This window comes from Tripterygium wilfordii, chromosome 14, assembly GCF_013401445.1.
Source record: "Tripterygium wilfordii isolate XIE 37 chromosome 14, ASM1340144v1, whole genome shotgun sequence".
Classification (NCBI taxonomy): domain Eukaryota; kingdom Viridiplantae; phylum Streptophyta; class Magnoliopsida; order Celastrales; family Celastraceae; genus Tripterygium; species Tripterygium wilfordii.
This window is the reverse complement of record NC_052245.1, coordinates 10,450,679-10,477,715: the sequence shown is the minus strand read 5'-3', so window position 1 is coordinate 10,477,715 and position 27,037 is coordinate 10,450,679. Positions and strand designations below refer to the sequence as shown.

At 36.1% G+C, this 27,037-nt stretch overlaps 3 protein-coding genes and 1 non-coding gene across 4 annotated transcripts; 2 read left to right on the top strand and 2 right to left on the bottom strand.

Moving 5' to 3' along the window:
• Nucleotides 1–7,456: 7,456 nt before the first annotated feature.
• Nucleotides 7,457–16,836, top strand: LOC120015137 (pre-mRNA-processing factor 19 homolog 1). The gene is made up of 18 exons (XM_038867363.1): nucleotides 7,457–7,616; nucleotides 7,720–7,805; nucleotides 8,590–8,661; nucleotides 8,767–8,829; nucleotides 9,402–9,488; nucleotides 10,573–10,726; nucleotides 10,837–10,958; nucleotides 11,139–11,255; nucleotides 11,929–12,024; nucleotides 12,099–12,158; nucleotides 13,269–13,343; nucleotides 14,176–14,280; nucleotides 15,272–15,388; nucleotides 15,467–15,559; nucleotides 15,660–15,756; nucleotides 16,163–16,214; nucleotides 16,337–16,407; nucleotides 16,500–16,836. The coding sequence occupies exons 1-18, from the start codon at nucleotides 7,604–7,606 to the stop codon at nucleotides 16,613–16,615; spliced, it is 1,596 nt and encodes a 531-aa protein (XP_038723291.1). The 5' UTR covers nucleotides 7,457–7,603; the 3' UTR covers nucleotides 16,616–16,836.
• A 241-nt stretch (nucleotides 16,837–17,077) lies between these two features.
• On the bottom strand, nucleotides 17,078–21,571 carry LOC120015139 (oxidation resistance protein 1). The gene is made up of 8 exons (XM_038867364.1): nucleotides 21,254–21,571; nucleotides 20,282–20,748; nucleotides 20,119–20,191; nucleotides 19,915–19,995; nucleotides 19,669–19,732; nucleotides 19,077–19,164; nucleotides 18,916–19,000; nucleotides 17,078–17,432 (listed from the first exon to the last, which is right to left on the bottom strand). Exons 1-8 carry the CDS (start codon nucleotides 21,356–21,358, stop codon nucleotides 17,394–17,396), a joined length of 1,002 nt encoding a protein of 333 aa, XP_038723292.1. The 5' UTR covers nucleotides 21,359–21,571; the 3' UTR covers nucleotides 17,078–17,393.
• A 234-nt stretch (nucleotides 21,572–21,805) lies between these two features.
• On the top strand, nucleotides 21,806–21,879 carry TRNAV-AAC. Its single transcript has one exon. It is a non-coding gene; the product is annotated as a tRNA-Val (tRNA).
• A 341-nt stretch (nucleotides 21,880–22,220) lies between these two features.
• LOC120014591 (ribosome production factor 1) lies at nucleotides 22,221–26,668 on the bottom strand. The gene is made up of 11 exons (XM_038866581.1): nucleotides 26,308–26,668; nucleotides 26,145–26,225; nucleotides 24,973–25,068; nucleotides 24,676–24,759; nucleotides 24,498–24,567; nucleotides 24,237–24,319; nucleotides 23,502–23,581; nucleotides 23,204–23,302; nucleotides 22,990–23,104; nucleotides 22,621–22,710; nucleotides 22,221–22,516 (listed from the first exon to the last, which is right to left on the bottom strand). The coding sequence occupies exons 1-11, from the start codon at nucleotides 26,548–26,550 to the stop codon at nucleotides 22,478–22,480; spliced, it is 1,080 nt and encodes a 359-aa protein (XP_038722509.1). The 5' UTR covers nucleotides 26,551–26,668; the 3' UTR covers nucleotides 22,221–22,477.
• Between the last annotated feature and the right edge of the window lie 369 nt (nucleotides 26,669–27,037).

Sequence of the window (27,037 nt, the reverse complement as noted above, 5' to 3'; positions counted from 1 at the left end):
GAATTTTCTTTGGTATGCCTTTCTTTCCATTCATTATTGGTCTCAGTTGTTGATCTTTCTCAAATTCCTCAGTATATGTTAGTTGATTTATATGAGATAGTGAAGTTCTTTATCACAGATCGCGCAAAGTGCAGGTTTCACACCTAGTTAAGTTAATGAAACATAAAAGTAACTTATACCAAAACCTGTAAGACTATAATGCGTAAATAACATAACGAGCAGGATCATTGAATAAAGTACATCTCAAGAAATTTTTTCCTACGTGTTCTATCTGTGGGTTTGTCGATTGACAATATCAGTGCGATGATGATGATGGTCGATCTCTTTCGATCTACATTTGGATCTACATATGCTTTGATGCTGACTCAAATTGTCATTATTTTGGATACTGTTTCAAACTGATAGATCTGGATCTGTAGATGCAAGTTTGCTATCACAATCCTACCTCAATGTGAAGACATTAGTTCTATGTTTGTTTTGTATTGTGATTTCGTTTTATTTATGAAGTCCGGTGTTCATCATGGTTTAGTACCTCCGGTATCCATTTGTACTGTGAGGGTTTAGTTTAGTTTAGTTTGTTAACTCAATTTTGTTTTGCAATTCTCATGTTTGTGGGTTGTATTCCATCGTTTATGGTGGCTCGAGTGTTGTTTGACCTCATATTCTCTTACTTGCAATATTGGGTATATGAATACACTTAGGCACTGTTTGGTATCACTATTGTTTTCTATTTTGGTTTTAAAAAAAAAAACAAAATAAAAAATAGTGTTTGTTTGTATTTTTTGTTTTCGTTTTTATGAAATCCTACAACAGGTTTTCAAAAATTTTAAAAACACAAAAACAAGTTTTCAGAAGTTTTTTAAAACACCACACGTACGACGACCTCCTAGGCATACTTCGGGGTCGGGTTGGTCTCGAGACGGTCTTCGGGGTCAGGTCGGTCCTGGGACGGTCATTGGGGTCGAGTTGGTCCCGGGATGGTCTTCAGGGCCAGGTCGATCCCAGGATGGGCTTTGGGTTCAGGTTGGTCCCAGGAATGTCATCGGGGTCTGGTCAATCCCAGGACGATATTCGGCGCCGAGTCTGTCTTTGGACGATCATCGGGATCGGGTTATCTCGGGACGATCTTTGGTGTCGGGTCAGGCTTTTGGGTCGAATCAGTCTTGAGGCTGGCTTTGGGGTCGGGTTGGTCCCAGGACGGTCTTCGGGGCTAGGTCGGTCCAGAGACAGTCTTCGAGGTCGGGTCAATCATCTAGATCTGGTTTGTCCTGGGAAGATATTTGGGGCGGGGTCAGGCTTCGGGGTCGGGCTTCTGGGTTGGGTTTGTCCCTAGAATTTCATCGGGGTCTGGTTGATCCTGGGACGATCTACGGGGTCGAGTCTGTCCCAGGACAATCGTTGAGAACGGGTTTGTTCCGGGAAGAACTTTGGGGCCGAGACGAGCTTCGAGGTTGGGTTTGTCCCGAGAATGTCATCGGGGTTTGGTTGGTCCTGGGACGGTCTATGGGGTTGGGTCTATCCAGGGATAATCGTCGAGATTAGGTAGGGAAGATCTTTGGGGCCTGGTTGAGCTACGGGCATCTATAGTCATCGGGGTCGGGTCGTTCCCGAGCTTCGGGGTCTTGTCGGGCCTGGGCCGAACTTTGGGCATTGATTTTTTCTTTGAATCAAGAGCAGAGGTTCACGACATCTCGCATGATTATCTCATCTTGAATCATATTTATGTTTTCAATTTATTTTTTAAATACGCAACCAAATAGATAGTGAAATTTATGTTTTCATCTTCAATTTTATATTTATATTTTTTGTTTCATAATTTTTGATGGTGATACCAAATATGACCTTAATTTTCTAACCTTTTCAAAAAAAAAAAAAAGTACGTCTCAAGAAATAAATTTGAGTTTGGATAAACTTGAGAAAGGTAGAACAAATCCCTTAAACAGACTGAACATTGATTGATAATGACTACCTTCTCCTCTCTCTCTCTCCTCCTAGGTAAACTACGTAATATGTGACTGATGGAACGATGTTTATTAGATAAAGGATTTCCCAATCATAATAGAATTTTCTCAAAGGTAATTCCCTTAAACTTGAATTCCTATTATGGTTTTGCATCTAACCATTAGTTGGCTTTAAAGTTTAAACCCTTAATTTGAATTCAATATTAATAAAATAATGTCTAGGATAGTGATCCACATTTAATTAAATAAATTAACAAAAGCAACCTTGTTGATGGTTGAAATGCATAAGCACAAGGGGTTGGTTAATTAGCTAGCTTGAAAATGGTAAGCAAATTTATCCGTGATTAAGATCTTAATTAATAGAGATATTAAGCTCAAAATTAAATTGAGAGAAAAGTTAGGCTCCATTGTTGATTCCCAAAGAGAGTGTAACAGACACACCAAGTAGCACCCCATAAATACAGAAGTCTATCTAATAGAGGGTTCACTTTACATCAGCCTTTAACTTTCTCGTACAAACACAATTATATATATATAATATATATATTGTGTATGTATATGTATATATTACAGGAATCCTTTTGAAATAATGCTGCCACAAAGCACACGTGACTTTGACGACCCTTGCTGCATTACACCTAACCTCTTCTGATACTGATAGACAAAGAAATTACAATATTCTTTGTATGGTTGGTCTGTTCGCATATATAATGGTGTGCATGGGTATAGATACTGTACATTTCTGGCAAAAATTCGACACAATAGAAGTTGTTTAGATGGTGAAATATATGCTTAACATTGAATAGATTATCAAGATTACTATGTTCCACTCTACTACGACTCCTCCTATATACAATTATACACATAGGCAGGAAGAGATATAGAGAACATATATTCCTAGATTGTGCCCACTATTCACATGCATGCCAAAGATTCAGATTCTTCGATAATGCATATCTTTGAAGCAAGATGAGATCAATATGGTTGATTAACTGTGACCTAATTAATCAATGCCATTTTTTGATTGGATAAGTATGTTTTGCCAGTCCTCCAAAGATGCAGGGTCTTTAGGGTGTTCATGAAGTCATGTCATGCCATACATGGATTCACCAACTGAAAGTAATAGCGTCATGCCACACAAATATCTACATGTTGACCCAAAAATCCACTCCAAATCAATATTCTCCGCTTTGGGCATAAACCCGCATGGTTTTGTTTTTCTAGATCGTCACCTATGATACTTAAACCCAAAAAATGCCTTGATTGTGTGAGAGGGAGTGGAACTAGCTTTGCTTATAAACCATGCGACTGTGTTTATCACAAACTGATGTCATATTTCTTTAGTCTTGACACTCCCTCACACTTGTGAGTTGGGTTATGCCAGACTCAACAAGTGGACATGTAGAGGTCACGTCTAATTGGACCAAGACTTCACTTCGATACCATATTAAAAAATTTACCCTAAACACTACAAATCAATATTGTTCGCTTTGTGTCTGAGCTTGCACAATTTTGTTCTTCTGGACTGTCGTCTATGATACTTAATCCTAGAAAAAGTCTTGATTGTGTTAGAGGGAGTGAAGTTTTACTTATAAATCACTCAATTTGATTATATCAGACCGATTCAGATTTTAAGACTTACGTGAGGTGTCTTGGGTAGGGTGATACAATATAAGTATATTTAAGTATTGTTTTTCTTGGGTTTGAAAAAAAATGGAAGTTAATGCTGCAAGCAAACATCTAAAATCATGTATCCCAAAATAGGGATATCCTTTTTCCTATTTTAACCAAAAAATTATTTTAGGAGATGCAATATTTTTCACTAGTATTCTAAAGTCCAACCACATATGATATTTCAATATTTCATCTCATATTTTAATATAAACCAACATAACTTACATTATCTATATTTACCTTTAACTTTAAATTAAAACAATCATTTTTTGAGTTTTGAGAATTGTAGGTATACCCAAATTTGGGACTGTAGGAAACATCAGTAGACTCACTTGCCCAAATTTGACTATTATTATACGATACTATCCGCTTTTCCAAGTCTAAGTCCTCAGGGCTTCCAGGACCTTCCAACACTTTTCATGGCTCAAGACTTTAAAACGCATTTTACTAAGTAAGGAAACCTTATGGCTTATCACTTGTCCATTAGATCTTTACTTTAGCGACGTGAGATTTTTCTTAACAATCTTCCCTTCACTTGTGGGCTGGGCGCTAGCCCACTGAATGGACCCAGGAGTCATACATGTACAACCCACATTTAAGCTAAAACAACCTTTCTTTGATACCACTTGTAGGAAACACCAATGGACTTGGTTGCCTAAACTTAACAATTATTGTAAGATATTATATGTTTTCCCCAGTTCAAGTTGAAACCCAACCCATCACAGGACTTCCAAGACCTTTCAAGACTCATGACTTTAAAACATATCTTACTAAGTCGAGCAAACCTTTGCTCTTAATAGAGACTTTTCCATTACATTTTTATTTTAACGATGTGAGACTTTTCTTAACCGAGATATTCAGTATAACCAACCATATTTTATGGTATTGTTTGAGAGATCCGTTGGAGAGGTGAAAATACAAAAAGATCCCTTAAAATAGCATTTCCCCTATTTTAGGGGACCAATTGAAGATGCTCTTAAGTATTTAGGGTTGGTTAAAGTTATCCTTTCTCTTTTGACAAAGAAGAGTGCTTGTCCATGCTCTAAACTACACAGAATGACTGATTTCAAGTGATTGATTAATTGTTTGTTGCGGCATCAAATATACAGGAAAAAAATTTGATGGGGTTTATGGAAAGATATTTTCTTTTCCATAGATAAAATTAGAATTTATGCAATACATGAAATGCTTGATTAGGGGGTACTGCCATTTCCAAGTGGTCGACATTAACAAGTATTAGGAATCAATTTGTCGGAGAATATAAACTCCATGAAAGCTGTGGATGTCTCACTTTGCAGTGCAGAGTGCAGACCAACACATGCATGCAAATAACATGGAAAATAAATACACACATTTTATATATTCGTGTCAGTGTTCCTATCATGTTCTTTCCAATTTCAGTATAAACCCCTAAGCTTAGGAGTATATAACAGACTTACCTGTAAAACACGAGCATTGGATTTGGCCCAAAGATTTGGAGAGATTTTAGAATCCTACGATGCTTAGTTAGAACATTTTACTGGTTTGTCTTCAACATTGTCAAGTCAGTTCTGTACAGAATAATTTACACGAGCAAACATGCGTACTGGTAATGAAAGTGCAGGCACAGAGTACCTGTGGTTTAGAAATGACATCTATGCCTTAACATTGATATTCCTGCGAATCCAATGATGAATTGTCACGTACTGCATGTGGCTGAGCTAGACTTTTTCAGTCACATCGACACATAATGGATTTTCATTGATTTTCTCATACATTCCTGTAGCCGACCTCAAACTTTTGGGATAAAGACTCGAATGACGATGACGTCGACTAATGAGTTGATAACAATATGTGCTTGAGTTAGCGTAAAGTAAAGCAGTTGTAGAAAATCATAGAACAGAACACAAGAAACAATTTTATTGATTACCAATAGACAAATTACAGAGCATATAAATAATAATAGAAATCGAAACAAATCCTGGAATCTGATTCTACAAAAGTGAGGTATGGGGAACCCAAATCTCCTTAAGGTGATAACTCCTGCCTATCGAGTGCTTAGCAGGTTACCGTGCTTCATCTCCCAAGATGCAACCCTTAAACTGAACTTCGCAACACTATGTGGAATAGGTGTCTGTTGAACTGACTTTAAATCAGCAGCACTCAAGAAGAACGAACACAGATGAAAAAGAAACTGTTTGAGAGAATATTTTTCTGTGTAATTTGGAAGTCGTCCACTCTATGGTTTATATAGTGAAAGAAAATCTCAAAGAGTTAGAACTCATTTCTAACTATTAGTTTGAGACGAAATTAAATTTAATCACCCAATCAAATATTAGTTTGAGACGGACTCGACTTGCCCGCCCGACCGACAACACGCGTGTGGTAGTTTGGCCCAATGACCCATAGTGTGGAAGTCTCTACATCACAATAGGGCTGTTATTGGTACGGTTACCGTTACCAAACACGGAATACCGTTACCATACCAATTCTTTCGGTAACTCAAAAAATGTTACCGTTACCGTTACCGGAAGAGTCGGTATACCGATGGTCGGTATACCGATCGATCGGTAATGGTAAGTCGGTAATTGGTAAATTTACCAATTCTTAAACTTATTTAAAAAAGAAAAAGAAAAAAAATGCATCAAGTAGCATTGTGCTTAATAGTCATTGTATGAAACTACAACACTTTCATCTTGCCTACAATACCAATAATAAAAATGATAGATTAATGAGAAGGATCATTGTGCTACATGTGAATAAGAGAAAATACCTATCAATCGGAGAAAAAAAGAAAGGAGAATTCACATAACATTATTCCAACAATCTATAATGGAAAATCTTTCATTTCATTAATTTCTAATATTTTTAGTATCCGAAGTGTTTTAAACTCCATAGCATGAAAGCTAGAAGAAACAAGATAAATAAAGATAAAAGACCATAATGGAAATGGAGAAGAAAAACATGTAATCAATACCAACAAAGCATTTTGTTATGTAGCAAAAGCTGCTTTAAAGTTAATGAAATTGCTACGAGTGATATATAAATGATAACCCTAAAAATAATCAATGGTCTAGATTAAATTAGATCAATCTAATGGTCATAATTAAATAAAACTAAAAATAATATTAATATATATTTAATATATATGTCGGTAATCGGGAAATTTATCGGTTTTGAACTTTGCTTACCGTTACCGTTACCGAAATCATCGGTAAATTTACCGTACCGAACAATTGGTAACGGTATACCAATCTTCTGCTATTTTCGGTAACCAATTGATCGGTAATGGTATACCAATGGATAATTTACCATACCAGTAACAGCCCTACATCACAAAACCTTGGATGCCCATGGGCCCAAATGATAAGTCCAACACTCCCTCTCATAAAAAGTTTCCAATGTGAGACATTTGCACACATACACTTGTATCTTTGGGTTTAGGAGCCATTCACACATGGTTTTTCCTAATATTTCTAACAAGCGCCAGTGATCTGTGATAACTTGATATATCGTCAATTGAGTGTCATATTTTTTAATTACTTTTCCGCCCTTCTCAACATCTTCGTTAATTATAATTTAGGCATTAAATTCACATTAGACAATCAGTAAGAAGTTGGACCTTTTTTTGTTTCTTTGTTCATCCTAGCCATTTGGTAAATTACCCTTGGCCAAAAGAAGAAGAAAATCACCCATTATGGGCCGGTCAAATGGGTAAGACGTGTTTTCTGTTTATTTAGCATTTTGATCCAACAGTTTTGTGGATCCAGCCCAACCCATTCCTTTAAATCTGGGCTTGGCCCAACTATTGAGTCCGCTTCCCTAATCTAGAAACACTGACCAGCTTTATTGTGACTTCACGAATTACTTTGTTTTTCCCTCACCGATCAAATTTATTGGTCTTGGTAGTGAAGCAGTAGCCTCCGCTTCCCTCCTCCTCAGTCCTCCAAAAGCAGCAGGGAATAGCTCACGCGTGAAACCCTAATTCTATGAACTGCTCAAGTAACAAATTTCTCTCTTTCTTTGTGTTATACTTCGATTTATGTTGTTTCTTCTGGTTTCTCGATCTCATGTACCTGCTTTTGTTTTGCTAATGTACATACAGTATCCGGCGAGGTGCCGGAAGAGCCCGTCGTTGTAAGGACGTCTGGGCTGCTCTTCGAGAAGCGCTTAATTGAGAGGCACATATCGGTAATTTTCAAGTACACTGTTTTATCTTTTTCTAGGGTTTTCTTTTGCATTTGTCTGCTGGTCACCATCAAGATTTGGGAACTAGAAAATTTTTGACTCTTTTTATGCTGCGCTTGAGCGGGACGAAGACAAGTAATTGCTCTATTAGTGCTTTTGATTGTCGGTTTTTTTGGAAGCCGAAATTATTGTGCCATTTTGTTTACAGTAGGAATGTGGACGTTAGTTGTTGTTTGATTACCCAGATAATAACATGAAGTTTGATTTTTTTGGTTTTGAAATCTGGATTTGCAGGGTTGATAGCTGAAAATATTATTGAGATTGATAAACCTTCCCTTGTAATTGAGCTAAATGCACCATTTGGGCTTTATTTACTATGATAGTTTTTTCAACCCAAATTTACTTCTTAGTTCGGCTTCAACGGTTACATTAGTATTAGTAGAGATGAAAATTTAAATTTCAGAATTTAAAATTTGTTGAGTGCAAAGAAATTAGAAACAGATATCCTTATAGACCATGTATTGGTGAAGCCACTACAGATATTGCGTGATTTGTGGAAAATTGTTGAAAATAAAATTATCTTTCCTCTCAAATGATACGCCTTCTCGCTATCATTGTCTTTCTTTGGCAGCATATGTACTACTTTACAACTTAGTGGTTTGTAGGGAATTAATTGTGTGTTCCCTTCTAAAATGTTTCCCGAATTTTCGTACTTCTATGTGTTCTTATTAATTCGGCAATTGAATTACTCTGATAGGTATTGTTACTGTTGTCTCTTATTGAATAGGATTATGGAAAATGCCCAATCACCGGTGAACCACTTACTATGGATGATATCGTCACAGTAAAAACAGGCAAGGTATGCAAAACTTTGATTTTTGTGCTATATGTGCACTTAAAAATTTCCTATAAGAATTGTATAGCTACTATTGCTATTATTCATATAGACGGGCATGCCTTGCAGATTGTAAAGCCAAGGATGGTGCAGACTGCTAGCATACCTGGGATGATTGGAATGTTCCAAAACGTATGTACATATGTTATGTTACCCTTTGTTGGCAGATTTAGATGGAAATGCAACTTCGTTTTCAGGACATACTGTAGTTTAGCAAGTATAAAAGTGCGTGCTTGCTGTAGTATGTTTCTGTGGTATTGTGTATTGGTGTTGACGTGTTGTTTTTGTTATATGAATTGTTTTGCCCATGCAATCAATCGATTCTTTGAAATTTGAGGCCCATACGTAGCATGTACCACAATTATTTTCCTGGTACCATGGATACCACGAGTAATTAGATTCTCTGTTTTTTGTGTCATTTCTGTAGTCGATGAGTAGTTTTCTTTGGTTTTGTAGATGTTTTGCCGAGCAGGTGCCCCACCATGGCTTTCTTTTTTAATGAAGTTCCTATTATTAAAAAGATGAAGTTGATGAGTGTTGAAGCTTGTTGACATTTTCACCCATTTTTTTGATTGTCTGCTTTATTTTTACTGAGCTTGATTGCCACGTGTTAATACTGTAGAGTTGATCAAACTGTTATAATGTACTTGTATTCATCTTATTATTTATTAATTATTATAGTAGTTTTACTTGTCTTCTTATAGGAATGGGATAGTTTGATGTTATCAAACTTTGCTTTGGAGCAACAACTACATACAGCAAGGCAGGAGCTGAGCCATGCACTATACCAGGTACCTTCAGTAGTTGTATTATTATATTGCAGTTTATACTTGTATTATGTCATCTTTTGGTTTATCTTAGCAAAAGATGTTTCTTTGTTCTTCGTCTTTTTCTGTCTTGTGTGCTGTGCGCAACTAATTTCCCATTTAGATGATATTGTATCTCTATGTTAGCACTTTCTTGGCCTCTTTATCATCTCTGTTCCTTCTGGCAACAACATTGATTACAATCATAAGTTTGTTCCACTTCTGCACTTTCTCTTTCCATGTAATTATTTAACATTTGTGCACTTTGAAGTTATTTTCATTGTTTCTTCTCAACAAAGTTGAATCTTGAGGATGAAGCACTCTTTTTTCAATAATTCAATGCCTTTTCATCTCAAGGAGGAATCCTATGTCAATTCTTCTGGTAGAGCCTATATTTTATAATTTGGTATCAACGACATCTTTACTTGACTTCGATTCTTTAATTAGCAGATTCTGAAGAATCTATGCCAATCTTTTTAAGAATGGAGGTTCTGTTTGTAAATATATGAACTTATGAAAGTTTTATTTTGAGTTTCAATTTATCGGATGAAGATGGTTGATTTTGTTTTATACGAACTAGTCGGGAACCCACAAAATTGCGCTGGAAGTGCCAACAAAATACAAAATTTGAGTTTTAATAAATACTACATATAAATTAATTTTCAATATGCGTATCTATATTATGGCAATGGAATTATAAAGTTAGGTACAATTATCATTTAAATCACATAGATTTTTATGTTTTATTTTTTAGTAAAAAGTGTTGCTACCGCTACTTGGCGCGATGTATAAGCTCGAAACGTTTGAGCTTTTAAGTATTGTATATAGATTAGCTTAGCGTATGTGTTGAAGAACTGTTGCAATTACTATGTGCTTCTAGCTCAACTCCGTCTTTCAGCAGAATAAGATTAGTTTGAATTTTTGCTTCGATAAAGTTTTTTTTGCATGAATAGTTTTTTTTTAATTTACTCTCTTTCTTGTGTCTTTTTATTGCCCTTGATGTATAAACACTTTTCTTACTTTATGTTCCTAAGTAGATGGATTTTTGTTGTGCTTCATCTTTTGGCAGCATGATGCTGCTTGTCGTGTGATTGCAAGACTAAAGAAGGAGAGGGATGAAGCAAGGTCATTACTTGCACAGGCTGAGAGGCAGATACCTATGTCAACTTCAACAGCTGTGTCAGTCAATGCCTCTACTGTGGTGGTTAGCAATGGGAAAAGAGGTTTGTTTTTTTTTTTTTCTTTCTTTCTTTTCCCTATGTGCTTGTTATTTTGTTAATGTATTGTTACTAGTACCCTAGCATTCATTTGAGTTATGTTCTTATTATGATAGCTGCTGAAGATGAAGAGTTGGGCCCTGGTGCAAAGAAAGCATGCCCTGGAATTTCTGCTAGCATCATAGCTGACTTAACGGAATGTAATGCAGCTCTCTCACAACAGCGGAAGAAGCGCCAGGTGGTTTGATTATTTTCATTTCCCTAGTACTGAACATTTGTTAAGTGTTTTAATTGGTCTATATATTCAACCTTATATAATGAGCTAGTTCAGTTTTCTTTGAGCAGCATTGTTTAATTAACAATGGTGTTGTTAATTGCATCGTTATTTCCATTTTCCCTTTTCTTTGTTTCTTTCCAGATCTCCGCAACATTGGCTTCTGTTGATGCACTGGAGAGATATACCCAGCTTTCTAGTCATCCACTTCACAAAACTAGCAAACCAGGCATCATATCACTCGATATCCATCATGCCAGGGTATGACATGGCAGTTACTATGATATGATCATTCTCATTCAGTGTTTGTATCTACTTGTGAATTAGAGACTTTGGACGATATTCTTTCTCATGTGGAGCTGCTTGTAGTTGCTAATTTGTAATTAGAGTGAGAAATGAGAACAGATAAAATTCAACTCCCCTCTCCTGCCCAAATTAAAAATGAAGAAAAAGAAAGCAGACCCAAAACCCAACACACACACACACACAGTCTCACTCTTTGCATTCCTAGTATGTCATGTTATACTTTTTGGAACCTTCAATCCTAAATGTCTGAGGAAATTATGAAAGTGCCTTGTATTTATGAACTATCATAGCATACAAATGTTGTTTTCAAGAAACTTCAAATATTGTATGGCATGACAATATCTGAATAAGCTGCTACGATTGGAAATCTGTCATGTAGCATTGTATTGTAGCTTTGTGTTAAATTTTTGGTGTCGGCATTGTCTCACACAACTGTGATCTATGTGTGTGCTGAAGATATTTTTGTGTTTTTAGATGTCTTTGTTTGTACAACTTTCACTATTAAGTTCCACAGAAATTGTCAGTTATTCTTGGCTTTGTTTTCACAATATATATTGGCCAGATGCACCATTTACTTATGTAAAGTTATTTTCTCTGAGCTCATGTTTTTTTAAAAATAATTTCCAAGGACATAATTGCAACCGGAGGGGCTGATGCAAATGCTGTAGTTTTTGATCGACCTTCAGGAGAGATCTTATCCACACTCAGTGGTCACTCGAAGAAGGTTTTTCCCCTCCCTTTTGTGCTTCTGTCTGTTCGTAGGATCTCTTGGCTGATCATGCATTTTGTCACTGGTAGGTTACTAGCGTAAAGTTTGTGGGTGAGGGTGATTTAGTTTTGACCGGCTCAGCAGACAAGGTAAGCTGTGTCTGTTCCCGTCCTCAATTATCATTTGTTTAGAAGTTTGGATCGCCTTTTAAATGATCAATATATTTTGACCTAAAGTGCATAATATTCAATTATTCATGTTTCAGTTTTGTAATGTCTGTTTGTACGTCTTAATCTGTACCATTGATTTTCCATGTAAAATGGCACAGGATATTCGAGCACAAAATGGTGTTATTTATGTAACGGGAAGCTAATATATTTTGGTGTACTTGACTATGTTTAGTTTTTGATAAAAAGATATCTCTTTTCCTTAGCTGAAATTTTAAAAAATGGAAAGGATTGGCACATTGGCAAATGTTTCTTTAAAAATGCAGAAAGTGCAACTCCTGGTGACAATAAGGATTGGGAATGAAAACAACAATAATTCAGGGAGTGTGAACATATCTTTGGGCAGAATCTCATATATTGAATGATACCATTTTTGGTAAGGTGGTAGGTTTTCTTGTTGCTACAGAGAATGAATCAAACTGAACCTAGGATTGATACAAAACTGTGCTACATTGTCCTGTTTTATTCCCCATAGTCTGTCTCCTTTATCTTACTGTTGAAGCTAGTCTTTCAAATCACTCTCATGTGAAAGACTTGCTGAGAGTTCAAAAGTTGGTAGGGGTAGTTCAAAGTTTCAAATTAATGCTGTTTTCAGACTTCTGTTCATTTGGTTGACTGCTTTTTCCTGAATTTTGATTTTTCTTTTCTTCTTTCCCTCTTTCATCTCTTGTTTCTCTCTCCTAATAACAAGAGTCTCAATCTCTCTTTCTCTCCCCTCCCTGTTGCCCTAAATGCTTCTTTTCCTCTCCGAAATGAACACCTTGAAATCCTTAAACCAATCCCCCTCCTGCGGGCATCCAAGTTGACAAAAAGAAAAAGAAAATGATGCTTGGTGGCCATTTCATATGTAACTATTGGTGTGAGATGCTAGGGTTGACGTTGTTAACAAACTGAGACTAGAGGTCGTGAATTGAAATTTGGATAAAAGCAAGAAATTATTTATTATGGTATCAAACACTCCATGCTCGTTTCTCCGTTTTAACTTAAGCTTGCACTGCATGCTTAATTATTATTTTTTCTTTGTTGATGCAGACGGTTCGTATATGGCAAGGGGCTGAAGATGGGAATTACGACTGTAGGCACGTCTTGAAAGATCATACAGCAGAAGTATATATATACTTTTCCCATGTGGTCATTTTTTTTTTTGGTATTCTTCATATGTTTGTCTGCCCGTCCTGAGTTATTCTAGTTGTTACCTTTCACACTCAGTTGTATTTTAGAGATTTTTTGTTTTTCATATTCAACAGTATTTATCTCAGTTAAACTTTGTAGGTCTCAATGTGGCATCTCTATTATATTGGGCAAGAGGATGCTCATCTAGGCTTGAAGGCTTTGAAGAAACTGTTGTCTTTGTTTCTTGAGTTCACGTTAGCGAAACACCTTGATACACAGCTTTAGGCACAATTTACCTAAAGTTTTTGTTCTTTATCATTTGCGTATTTTTACAGCACGTGCATTGCTGGTTAATGAAAACATGAACCGTATTGACGGACAAGTTTGAGATTTGGCAAAAACGCTTAACATTCCTTTTGATTTCCGTATTGGGCACAATTCTTTTTCTTTAAGTGGAGATGGGCGATTGATTGCAATATTCATCTTTTTTTCCTAGAAAGGAAATCATACCTGAAATATGGATAAGAGAGAAGGAACACTATTTGATTTAGAATCATTGATATTTTCGGTGTCTCCTTGCTAAATCCTTTTCTTTTTTGAAAAGAGTTTCGTTATCCTGGATTAACAGTGGCTGTATATGAGAGGGTTTCTTGAATGTTGCTGAAAGTCAATGCAACAACATAGTTTGATGGACTTCACTTTCTTTGTGTTCTGTGTGGTTTGCCTGATTGTGTTCTTTTCTACCCTTGTTTTTTTGTGTGGCTATACCCTGTTTCTAGTTTGTTTGTTATTTGATGGGCAAAATTTATTTTATTATTTCTTTCAGGTGCAAGCTGTCACTGTCCATGCCACAAACAACTACTTTGTGACTGCCTCTCTTGACAGTACATGGTCCTTCTATGATATTTCCTCTGCACTCTGCTTGGCGCAGGTCACTCTCTCTCTCTCTCTCTCTTAAGTTTTTGTTGTCAACTTGTGACTTTATGTTTAATTGACTCTAATATTTGTGTTTGTTAGTTTGTTATGTGAGTATGGACTTGTGAATTAGTTTCTGTATGACTGTATTATGTTATAATTGTATTTGCTTTGGAATTTCATATGATGATTGCTTATAATTTAGCTTGAATTTGTTTGTGCTGATATTATAATTACTGAATTTACATAATTTATGAATTTTTATCTTCGCGTCTTTGAAGCGCGCACTTAAAGTGCATCTTGCGCTTTGAAGCAAAGCAATGCCTTTGCTCTTTGTGCGCTTGACAACACTACTAACAAGTAACTCTAATTTCATGCTAAGAGAGTTTGTAGGAGAAAATGTGAAGTAGGGCAAGCCGCAAGTTTGGAAATGGGTTTCCTGAAATCCATGAACCTTTGTTGCTATCGAAGAAATATAGGATATAGAATGATATTGCTATTGATTATTAAAAAAGACTGCTATCATCTACCTCATGGTTGCTAAATAAGTATAGTAGGTGCTCAATCTCTTGTGGCCGTGTCACTCATTGTCTTCTACCCCTGTGTCCATCCTTGTTACTACTTTCACATTGGAATTTGGACTGAGAATTAGACTATCGTCAATACAATTTGCTAGATGATTATTGGAAAGGACCAGAAAAAAGCTCTCTTTGGTTTCCACTTCTTTTTAGGGAAAAAAATCTGGGCTGGTAATTTTTTTGCTTTTTTTTTTGATAAAATGTTACCCTCCCCCCATCTCAATCCCCTTTTTATTGATTCATCAAATTTGCATAAGATTTTGATAAAGGTTTCTAATAACCCTAATATATATATGATAAGTTATTTGCAGATGCTACTTGAACTTGTGAAATAGAAATTTGTTGTTTACTTTTAGGTTAGAAATTTGATTTGTTTATTACTATGTTATCCTCATGCTGGCTGGACACATTGCATTCTCAATTTTGTAGGTTACGGATACTTCAGGATCTGAGGGCTTCACATCTGCTGCATTTCATCCTGATGGTCTTATTCTGGGAACGGGCACCGCTGGGGCCCTTGTTAAAATTTGGGATGTAAAAAGTCAGGTATAAAACTACCGGATTGACAATCAGCATGAAAGAGTTTTTTTTCTCCCTGTTAATAACAAGTTCTTCATTTTTCAGCAAAATGTTGCAAATTTTGATGATCACGTTAAATCAGGGCAAACTGGGCCAATTACTTCTATGTCTTTCTCGGAAAATGGATACTTCCTTGCGGTAATTTTACCTCTCTATTGTTGTTTCTTTTTATTTTGGTTGGGGTTGCAGATGTGCAGTGTATCATAGTTGCGTTCATTTATATGTTTGAACTGGACAGACTGCAGCTCATGATAGTGTTAAAGTATTTGACCTACGTAAATTGAAGAACATCCGAACATTCAGATTTGATGATTCAGATACACCAACAAACTATGGTATGTAATATCTTGGTCTTGAACATTGATTGCCTCAATCATCATATGAAGAAAACCAGCTTATTATTTTCTTGTTTGTGGAACAGTTTCTGCTTCAAAGATATTCTTACATATTTTATAAATTGGATAGAACCTTCTCCAAAACTTGCCCATTTGTATTTGTGATTTTTCTGAAATTTATATGAGCAACGGAAGTACTTTGCTCGTCTTCTTCATGTGTTTCATCTGCGTCCCTTAACGTGTGGGTTTTTGAATTGGGCTTTTTTTATAAGATGACAAGTTCTTCGTGATGAAAAATGAGGGGACTTTTGTTTCCTCCATGTCGATGTTTTTCCTTTTCAATTAGATGATCCAAAATGAGGGAAAAAAATTATATAATGGGTTCTCGGTTTCTGGTTTGTTGCAGCGGAATTTGATCATAGCGGAAGTTACCTCGCAGTTGCAGGCGCAGATATTAGGTGACCTCGAATGAATCTTATTAGTGATAGCATGAAGAGTTGTAGCACCCTGATGAGAACTTAAATGAGTTTCATTTGGATGAACCCTTTAGATTAACTTTTTGAGGCTTGTTTTCCTGCAGAATCTACCAAGTTGCCAGTGTTAAAGCGGAATGGAATTGTATTAAAACTTTCCCAGACTTGTCTGGCACAGGTTGGTCAGCTATCTGCTTCCCTTTATGGTTGTTACATTTGACTTTGCAACTCTTGTTACAGTCCTCAATGACTACTTTTATTGCATTGCAGGTAAAACCACTTGTGTAAAATTTGGTCAAGATGCAAAATACGTGGCAGTTGGTTCGATGGATCGTAACCTCCGCTTATTTGGCCTGCCTGGGGATGATGGTTCGTTAGAATCATGAGGCTCCTTCAAATGGTCTCTGGAACAAGGAATTTCCAGCTGTTTCTCTTAGAAGAGAATGGCATTAATGTTAACAGGTATGTAATTGAGCAGAGGGAAGACGTCGAGGCAGTTACACTGGATTATGTAGTATCATCTGATGAAATGAAATTGACTCAGCTAAGCTTGTATTCTTTTAATAAATTATTGGAACTTTCGAAGCTGCTGCTCGATTTTGTTTTTGTTTTTTGTCTTCGCGAATGGATTCTTCAGGCTTATGGATGGCTGTTTTCTTGTACAAGATGGTGAGCCTAACAATGTTTGTACACCAACGTATATTTGCTTTATGATTTCAGTTCTTGAGTACACAGAATGTGGCAAAAGCCAAACTATTGTTTAAAAAGAATGTAGATTGCAGTAGTCGATGATCGACTCGAATATTGATTGGGATCATAAGCTTCACATAGTTTATGGCGGTCATCTCTCCTGAGAAGCTCAATGAACAATTATAAAATTAGGTGATAATGGAACTGAGTTGCATAAAGATTCAAGGATTCCGCAGCAAACTAGCAATTCTGACTCTTACATACCGATAATTTTCTGCGGCAAATAATGAAATGTTGGACATGAGTTTGAACCCACAAATACCAACAATTCTAAAAGCCTGAGGTATCTTTGCATGTATAACCTAGATCACTTCTGGATCAAATCTGAAATTTCGAATGGGGAAAGAATAAACAACGGCCAAAACAACGTAGCGAAACGTACACTAGTTTCTTCCCAAGTCTTGTGCTGGTGCGTCATGGAAGGTATTGTGAGGCATGCGCAAATCCCCATAGCTGCATGGATAAGAAATAGTAGAGTATTATAACTACCATTGCTCCATAAAAAAATAAAAACCCTCGTATCAATCCATTACTAAAGGGATCAATTCCTACATCAGCCCATACATGGAAGTACCTTGTTCTTGCATGACATTCGTGTTTTGCTGGTTATAGCACTAACCCATGGATTTACCTAGTGCGCACTCGAAGGGTAGTGGTTGTGGATTCCATGTTGGGGAAAAAACGCACACTACTTTATTTCTAACCGCCAAGGGCTAAGTTAAATAAAAAAAATAAAAAAACTACCAAGGCTCAAAATGAATAACAAGCATTATTTTAAAAAATTACAAAAAAAGTTTCGAGGTTATTTCTCACTGCACTAGTGCATGAAAAAAGTCAAAAAAAATTCGAACAGCATAAAGTTCATGTTTTAAAAATACAAAATAACACATGTCAAATGCCCCCGCAAGGTGGAAGGGGTGGGGGGGTGGGGTTGTTGACACACTGCATGTCAATATTATGTTGTATGCACGATCAAATTTATCACATTTTGCGGGAGGTGAGAACTAACTCAAACAAAAAACTATCTTCACGATGGTATTTGTCAAAATTGTCAAATCGAATCGTATGAATCGATTAATCAAAATTTTGAACCGTGAATCGTAAGATTTACTTAATTTTTGATAATGTATTATATGATACTAAAAAACATATTATAACAACCTAACATGAATTTCATATTAATTGTCTTGATTTTATACGATAAATTAGTCCTTGGAAATGAGTGCTGGAGCTGGATATGATGAGCATGAACAAACCACGGCGAAACTCCAATACCATAAAGAGGTATGCAAAATATAAACTAAATAAACAACAACAGAGAATCAACTATTGTTTTACCAACTACCAAGTATCCATTCTTTGCAGAACTATCGAAGTGGGGTATTATTATCTTATCAGATCATTCATAAACAAAAGATGCCACCGGTTAAGAGTTGGAGATCGTGCTTTATACTCTTTTCAAGGGTTTTTCATGAACAGAGGAAGGGTTTTTCGTGAACAGCGGACTGAGAGAAGGGTTTTTATTTTAAAAAAAAAAAAAAAAAAATTTAACCAAAACGATGTATAAATAAATAATTCATAATTGAATCCTTCATTTTCCTAGAATATTTTTACTCGATAATCGTTGGCTAAACGAAATTGATTTCTTAGGGGCTATAAATTTTTGTCTTTTCATAAAAACCAGAGTTCCTCGGATAGACACCAGCATCAAAAATATTTAAAAGCTGTTGAAGAATCTAAAATATCAGAAAACGCACAAGCAGTATTAGAGTATGAAGAGTTGCAGAGAATGGTGTTGTAAAATCAAAATAAAAAGTAACATGAACAACGCATTAATGGAAAAAATGAATAGAATTAGGGGCACAATCATATGCTGATTGCCGTTGACTAGTAAACAGGAAGAAAAAAAAAAGGCAGCTAAATGTCTGTAGATTACCTCAACATTCTTCAACTCAAACTCTTCGCTATGGGCCAGACATAAGTTTCCAAATGTTTCACAGGGACCACTAGTTCCTCTTAACCTATACAAAGCAAAGGTTTCAAGAATTTCAAATCAACTGGCACACTTAAAACTAGAACACTTAAAAAAAAACTTACAGATCTCCATCCAAGCATAGAGCAAAGTTTCCACCACCACCAAGGGCCAATAAGTCATTCAAGCACAAGTAGTAGTATCGATTGACACCTGTTTACATAGTCACAACATTAATAAAAACATTATTTTAAGGCACAAGGGAAGTTTTTTTTATGGCTTGTGAAGCATAAGGAGATTCTACAAATTTCTCTGATCTATCAAAAATCAGATAAACTGTGAAGAACTTTCCTCTAATCTGGTAACTCAAGAACATAGTTTTCCGATCTTATATACTACATGAAAAATGTGATTCTCATGAGCCTTTATCCCAAAAGCTTGGGGTTGGATACATGAGTCTTTAAGAAAATCAACAAGAATCCACTATGTATATTCGTTTCCGCCATTCATCATCATTTGTCAAATTCTAAAATTCCTCCCACTTCCACAAATTTGTAGAATCACTCTAAAAGAGTTAGTAGGTGGTAGAAAAGACTATCATTTACCAAAAGCTGAAAACAAAATTCTCTATATTGCAAGCAAGTATTTCTGAAAATCTCTAGCTATATCGTCCAAATAATAAAATGCATGAGTTATAAAGTTAAAGAAAGTGATTACCAGTAGGTCTAAATATCCTTGGGGCACCATATATGGTAGTGAACACGAATGTTTGGTGCGTCCCCTGTCACCAATACACAACGATATATGCATTAAGATTTTACCAAATCATGCTTGAATTTGGTAAAAAGGAAAGAAACAGAGAAAACGAACTAGAAGATATGAAACAGAAGTGAGAAAATCTTCTCGCCAATATCACACGCATATGAAAGTCTAATCTAAAAGTATGAGAGGATGTTCACTTACCTGATATTTCCTCTTCGCAGTAGGCTTCAAGGGGCATTCTAAAAGCCCACCGAAAACAGCACCCCTCATATCTCCAGCAATCTAGTATGATAGAAAGCACATAACATCGTCTTCAGTAGTTACCAGTGCTTAACAATTATAAAGCACACGGGGGGCAAGTCAAACCACCATCATAACTCGAGAATAAATTAAAATATGACATACCAACAAACAAGGGCCCGGAAGGTCAGCACTTTTGCGGGTAAGTGTGCGGAGTGATATACCATGTTTCGACGTACTGCCCTTCATTGGAAAGAAAGACTGCCGAATCAAGATCAAAATGAAAATAAGGAAAACCAACTTCCCTGAACCTTCTAGAAAAGATTACCTATACAACAAGACCCATCGCCGCCCCATCACAATATTAGGAAGGGATAACTTCAAGAATTCATACAAGTCTTGTGAAATAAAAGCCGAGTCATCAGTGAGGTCAGGTAGAGACTTCTGCGGACTCTGTTGTTCATTTGCCTCTTCAAATACATCAGAATTGTTGCTACTTCTTTGAGAGTTGCACTCCTCATGATTGTCACAAGGAGGAAGTGTTTGTTTGTTCCCACATACCGATATTGGGCTATAGTATTCATAATCATCAGAACTTTTTCGTACTGCACCATTATCACAAGTTGCAGTGCAATCTTGATAGCTGTTAACTTGCTCATTCTGTTGCCGAAATTCCTTACTTCTCCATCTAACGGGAAGTGATTGGATTGGTTTCGGAGTTTCTTTGTGCTTGCTCGACTTGGACCAATCAAACGGGAGACCGAATGAAAAAAACCTTTTATCATATGGCCTGGCCTACACAATTAAAACCTTCTTGTCACCAGTTACAGTCGCTTAAGTTCTCAAACGAAGACAAAATGGAAATGAGAAACATACATGATATGTGTATCCATGTGTGTGTGGATTTTAATTTTTAAAGCTCGTCACATATCATTGTTTTCAATAAGATATTATCAGATTTCCATATGCATATATCTTATGCTTATTTGAGTTTACTTTTCTTCTCTTTTCATCATATTTTCTGTGTCTCCAAACAGATCGTATACATACATTTACGAATAATCAAATAAACAAGAGGCTGAAATCACAATTTCATTACAAACTCCATCAACAACAAGAAGATATAAAACAAATTCTTCCAGGAAACCTGCCTCGTTATAGCAATCACTGTAAACTACAATTGCATAAACAATATCTCAAAAAGACATACTCCGGAATCCAATCACATCCTATATTCCATAAAACAATCAGATCATGCAACAAAACCGAATAAAACAAGAGGGAGAGCAAATGGAAGTACCTTGGAATTGTGATCGAGATCAGATGGGGAAGAAGAAGGAGAGTTGGGCGAATCGGCGAAGAGACGAGAGAAGCTCTCGGTTACCTTTTCTTTCAAGGTAATCATGGCTGGCTTTCTTTTTTAATTGTCCAGAGAGAGAGAGAGAGATTTTGTCTATGAATGTTTTTCGGTGGTATTTATTAGGAGGAGGAGGATTGAATGATGTAAGAGAAGGAAGAGAGGGGGTCGGTGAGAAAAGAAGCAAAGAAGAGAGAGAAAGCACTGGAGGACAGCAGAGGTGGGCAGCTCCTCCTACAAACAACGTTGTTTCGTTTGGACACATTATAAGAGGAAGAGGTCTTTTTTTAATAGAAATTTCAATTTGACTTTGTTTAGGACTGGAAAATGGAAATGGAATTAATCACCTTCTACTTTAGGTCATTATTAGGTGGATTGAATGGTAAGATTTTATTTTTGTATTATAAATTCTTTGGTTTGTACTATGCGTGTGCCCATCCATCGTTGTTGTAAATTAAGAGTAATATTATTAAGTCTTAGAAACGTTAAGCAACTGGTTTCGTGGTGTAGTTGGTTATCACGTCAGTCTAACACACTGAAGGTCCCCAGTTCGAGCCTGGGCGAAGCCATTTTCATATTTTTTAAAAAAATTTCTGTTAAAAAAAACCGAGATACTGATGCTATTTTTTCTTTTTTTACCATTCCAATTAATGTTCAAATGTGATAGTGGTCAGGTGTGATATTGATGCTGCTTATGCGAAGACACTAATGTATGTTAGTATGATAAAAGTAAAGCAAAGAAACCTGTTCATTCCACATTTTATCTCCTCAGTAACTCGTTTATTTACTTTTACTATATATGTATGTATATTAAGCCCATTAACTCCAATAAACCAAAATTCAAAGAGACAGCAAACTGGATAGTGTTGAATCATCAATCAACAAGATTAAAAAAGATAAAACTGCAGGAAGAAACATAAAAGTTTAAACAAAGAATCCATATATCCATCCGAAGGTTACCATGTCATCTCTGCAAAACTCAATAAACAGTTCCAAAAAATTGATCGTAGACGTTTCCAATGATATTCCAACCCAACTCATTCAGAGGAGAGGAATAATAATAAGAACTCTTGCAATCACCCTATCATTACAACAGCTTAAGTTTAAGCGTCTTTGAAATTGCTTCTGTGCTAGTAAAAGGAACTCAACAGATGAATCCAGAACACCTCATAAGAAAAACCTTCTCCGGCTAGTGTCCATTTCCGGCTGAGATTCAAATGATTGTCAAAACAAGAGTTAAGACTAAGGAGTATCAGAGAAGGCCAAGCAAACATTTGGGAAAAGCCAATTTAATGTGAAAAGTAAATTACCTTGTGAACCCATTCATATTCACCCCCCTTGGTATCAAATGTTCCATGTTGTAGACTGATCAACTTAAGCGTGAAGCGAGGACCACACTCCTGCACGTTTGAGAATTATGATTTAGGAATAAGAAACATTAAACATAAATCACCGAAATTCTCGACATTCTAGAGGTGCGAAGCCAAGCAAAAATTTATCTATCTAGTGGCAAGATGGTTTGAACGGCACACCATGCTGAGTTTCAATTGTACAAGAAAGAGACACGGACTTACCAAGGTCATTTGCACAAGGGAATTAAATTTCAAATTCTCATAAAAACATCTCTCAAAAGCATAGTTAAAAGACAAAATGAGGTTATACTAATCAGAAACACTAACCTGAAGACGGGCAATGGTTCTCTGTTCAGTGATATTCTCGCCCTTACCATCCTTTGCCTTTTTAGCTTTACCTTTCGAGTCACTCTGTTTAGTTTCTTTGGTCTCAAAGATGTACCTGGATGAAAAACAACATAATGTATTGAGAGAAACATAAACTAAAAGCAATTAGAAAAAACTTTTATTTCTGGTACCTAATAAACAAATAAAGGCATACCTGTGATGCCTGAAGAATATAAAATCGCGCTGATTGTGTAAGGTTACAACTCGCCGTCCACGGAAATTTGGATCTTGTGGAAAAAGTGACATTATTAATCTGGAGATAACAAATCAACAGAAGGAACTGTCAAATAGAGAAAAACTAATGATCCTGCAGAAGATCAAAGAGAGGAAGTGTTATATCACTATTTGAAGAATTCACGTTGTGATCACACATAAAAATTTATAATAAGATTCAACTTCTGTACACGTAAAAGTAGAATGGCCAAGATTGTAAATGAACAGGAATATCATACCTTCCTAGTCGATGGCCCAAGCGAGTTGTAAAGTTGTTCAACACCAGCTCAGGCTTATGACCTGTTGGATTTCCATGATTCTGCAGCAATACACGGATAATCAGGAAAACATGGATGTAATGACTTGGCCCCCTTTTATCAAAATCAATTGTAAAAACTAAGAACAAATTAAAATTCAATCATGATCACTTTGAATTACAAAAGGTAAACAACACCCATGAACAAAACTCCCGCAGTGGATAGGGGTTAGGGACAAACAAGATGTATGCAAACCTTACCCCCACATATTATGTGGGGAGGCTGTTTCAAGGAATTGAACCTGTAACCTCCCCCACAACGCTACCACTGGGCCACATGTTCGATTGTCAATTTGACATATAAAGTGCACAAAAAAAAAAGTAATGTTCCTACAAGGGATGGCTGGAATATAGCACAAGCACCCTAGCATACTTCACTAAAACACAGCTAACTATTACCATATTATTAGAAGATCCACCAATAAAATATAGCGATGCCAAATCTGAACAAATGGATGAAGCAGAGACCAAGACAAACAATTCTAAATTTTAGCTTCCATCCTAAATTTCCTTTCACCTTAAAATAAGAAATGGTTGGTGACTTGGCGTTCAGTAAAAAAATCGGACTATAGCTTGCATTGGATGTCAGGTGTCGATGTTTAGAGGGAAAAAAAGATGTCAAGTGTTAAACTGATGTACAAAAAAACAAGCCTCTAACCTTAATATCCTTGCGTAAAATGAGATTTGAGAGCTTAAAATGGGCAGTAGGTCCATTAGGCAAGCCAATAATAAGGAGAGCATCTGTAAGACAGCCAGCATACAGTCATCGTTTAGAATCATCACATGGATAGCTTCAATAATTTACAAAAATAAAAGGAAAAACAACCACATCAAAAGTTAGTGCAAATCGTGAAAGCCTAAAGCTAATATCTGGATCCAGTCACAGGACCTTAATCGAATAGTAAGAGGAATAACTAACCTGGTTCCCTGCGGCTAGTGTGGACTACTATAACAGCTGTGAAATCCTTGTTGTTTGCATATTCTACAATCTGCAAAATGTTAATAACCTCTTCAATAAGAATGTATTGAAATAAACTTCATGCTCTTTACTATTCCGCCTATAAGACAAAATAGCGACAGAAAAAGTATAAAACCACCTTCTTCAAGTCATAGGTTCCTCTCTTGTAATAATGTGCATTTGGAATCACCGTAAGAAGCTCTGATATAAATGCTGGTCCTCTCTAAAACCAGGTGGTAGCATAAGTAAATAAAGTAAACAAAAAAAAAAGTTGCAGAAAGATGCCAAAATGCACATAAATTCCAATGCATACGCAAATGAAGAAGAAATGCTGAATAGATTAATAAAAATGACACTCACAGGAAAGGGAACAAAAAAAAAGTAAGAACTTTCAGCTCAAAGTAACAAAGTAAAAATTCAAAATTGTAGGACATACAGTTGAATTGAAACGGCAAGTCGTGATCAATATCTTTGGCATTCGTTCTTGTTTTAGAATTGCACTAAACTCATCTGCTTCATTACCAGCAAATAGCTGCAAAAGAACATAATCAATGAATTAGCTACAAGAAGCACTTGATAGTCAAATTCCACGAGCAAACACCAAAGGACAATCATCACAATAATGCATGCAAACCACTAACAATTGTGAAAACATTTAGCAAGAGTTCAAATCTACACTACTACCACATATATTTGGATGGAAGACTTCAATCAGAGAAAGCTACATCTGCACTTCTTTTGGCTATATGGTCCATGGAACATAGTAGTTTCTTTCTATTAATTTATTCATGTCATCTGCAAACAATGACCACATCTACCTAACTATTCACTGTGCTGTCCTAGTATGCAAAAGGACGGTGTGACCCTCAATGGCTCTTGCCTTTAAGAGATGAAAACAAAATTTATGATTGCCCTTGAATCCTTGATAAATAGTCAAACAAAATCATACACATTTTTTAGGTTCCAATTAATATTTTCAGCTCAACAAAATCCAATTTAGTTCAATTTCCTTTCCATGTATTTAATGGAGACTATTCATTAAGATATCTATAACACTAAGCTGAGAGCCCTAGAGTCATTGTACATTTGTACTGGCTATCAACTTTTCAATAATGATCTAGTAGAACCATTTAACCCTTGATTAATGGGATAATGATTCAAGACCAAAACAATATTGTCACATTTCCTAGACAATAAAAAATATGCAGGCAGTAGACATGACAACATGCAAATTCTTAGTTATAAATTATAGCAACCATGCAACAAAGTAACCAATCATTGCACCAAAGCAATATTATTTCCTACTCAAACTTCTGCCATGGGATGTAGGGGCCGACCTTGACTGTGCACAAGGTGCACAAATATCTCACATACAAAATGAATCAATTACATGTGGTTTCTTTTGTAGTAGCGTCTGTTCTGTTCTGAAGATTGACTTGTTTTTCATACATAAAATCAAGTCCAATTGAAACCTCTTTTTATTCTTATCAAATTATACAATTAAATCAACAAAGTTTCAAGCACCAGTTTTCCCTATATAAACTTCGTAAATAGAGAAATAAAACAAAATGAAAACATAATGAATTGGCTACAAGGCATGAAAGAAACCTCTTCATCATCGGGTCTGCAAACAGTTTCGTCTAACTCCCTTGTGTTCTCAATGGTGCGAGGTACCATCCTTGGAGGAGGCTGCAGAAACAAAATCGTCAAACCAATGCAACTGAACACTTTACCATAAAAATAAATTCATAAAAAAATTTATATGAAGAACCTCCTCGCCGAGCTCAAGTGCCCGCTCTTCTGCGGCATCGCGGGACTTAATCTTCTTCCGCTTCTCAAGCTTCTTGTCACGCTTGATCTTGGCGTGTATGGCGGATCTCTTCTCCTTGTTTTTAATCATGGATGGAAGTATATCCTTCTTGGTACTACTCTTCTTTTCCTTCTTATTACTCCTCTCATTATCTTCATCTCCTAAGACACCCTCGCTTTCGCTCTTCTTCCTCTTTCCCCCCATTGTCTACGCACGCTTTCTCCGATGATACCACGGAGAGGAAACAAGATGAACGAACACACAGAAATTAGGGTTTTTCAAACTGGTTTTGTTTCGTCCTGTAACGCGAACCACAAGGTGGACGGCTCACTTAGTCTTTGTGGGCTCGTTTACTTCTACAAGCCCATGATGAAGTTAGTTTAAGCCCCAATTTACAAGCCCATGATTAAGTTAGTTCCAATTTCTAAACTAACATTTTGGATCGGATTTGGGGAATGAAAGATAAATTTATTTCTCGTGTTTGAATAGATAAAAAATCAAGAAAGAAAGAAAATTATTTTAATTTATTAATTTATCTTTACTTTTTAAGCTAAATTATTATGTAAAATAGGTTTTTAACTTATAAATAACTTAATTATTCATCACTTTCCTCCCAACCCCATGTTTTTGGAAGAAATATTTTAACAAAAGTTTAATGAAATCTTTCTCTTAATTCTCTCCAAATTCTTCG

Excerpts from the sequence above, each read along its gene's own strand:
- LOC120015137 (XM_038867363.1), top strand. Across the intron at positions 8,662-8,766 it reads TCACAGTAAAAACAGGCAAG|ATTGTAAAGCCAAGGATGGT; the intron begins GTATGCAAAACT and ends CATGCCTTGCAG. Across the intron at positions 12,025-12,098 it reads TCAGTGGTCACTCGAAGAAG|GTTACTAGCGTAAAGTTTGT; the intron begins GTTTTTCCCCTC and ends TGTCACTGGTAG.
- LOC120015139 (XM_038867364.1), bottom strand. The coding sequence starts at position 21,358 with ATGATTACCTTGAAAGAAAAGGTAACCGAGAGCTTCTCTCGTCTCTTC. Across the intron at positions 19,165-19,668 it reads AAGGATATTTAGACCTACTG|GTGTCAATCGATACTACTAC; the intron begins GTAATCACTTTC and ends CTATGTAAACAG. Across the intron at positions 17,433-18,915 it reads TTGAGTTGAAGAATGTTGAG|CTATGGGGATTTGCGCATGC; the intron begins GTAATCTACAGA and ends TTATCCATGCAG.
- LOC120014591 (XM_038866581.1), bottom strand. The coding sequence starts at position 26,550 with ATGGGGGGAAAGAGGAAGAAGAGCGAAAGCGAGGGTGTCTTAGGAGAT. Across the intron at positions 24,320-24,497 it reads CACTAGCCGCAGGGAACCAG|ATGCTCTCCTTATTATTGGC; the intron begins GTTAGTTATTCC and ends GCTGTCTTACAG. Across the intron at positions 23,303-23,501 it reads TTGGGCCATCGACTAGGAAG|ATTAATAATGTCACTTTTTC; the intron begins GTATGATATTCC and ends TGTTATCTCCAG.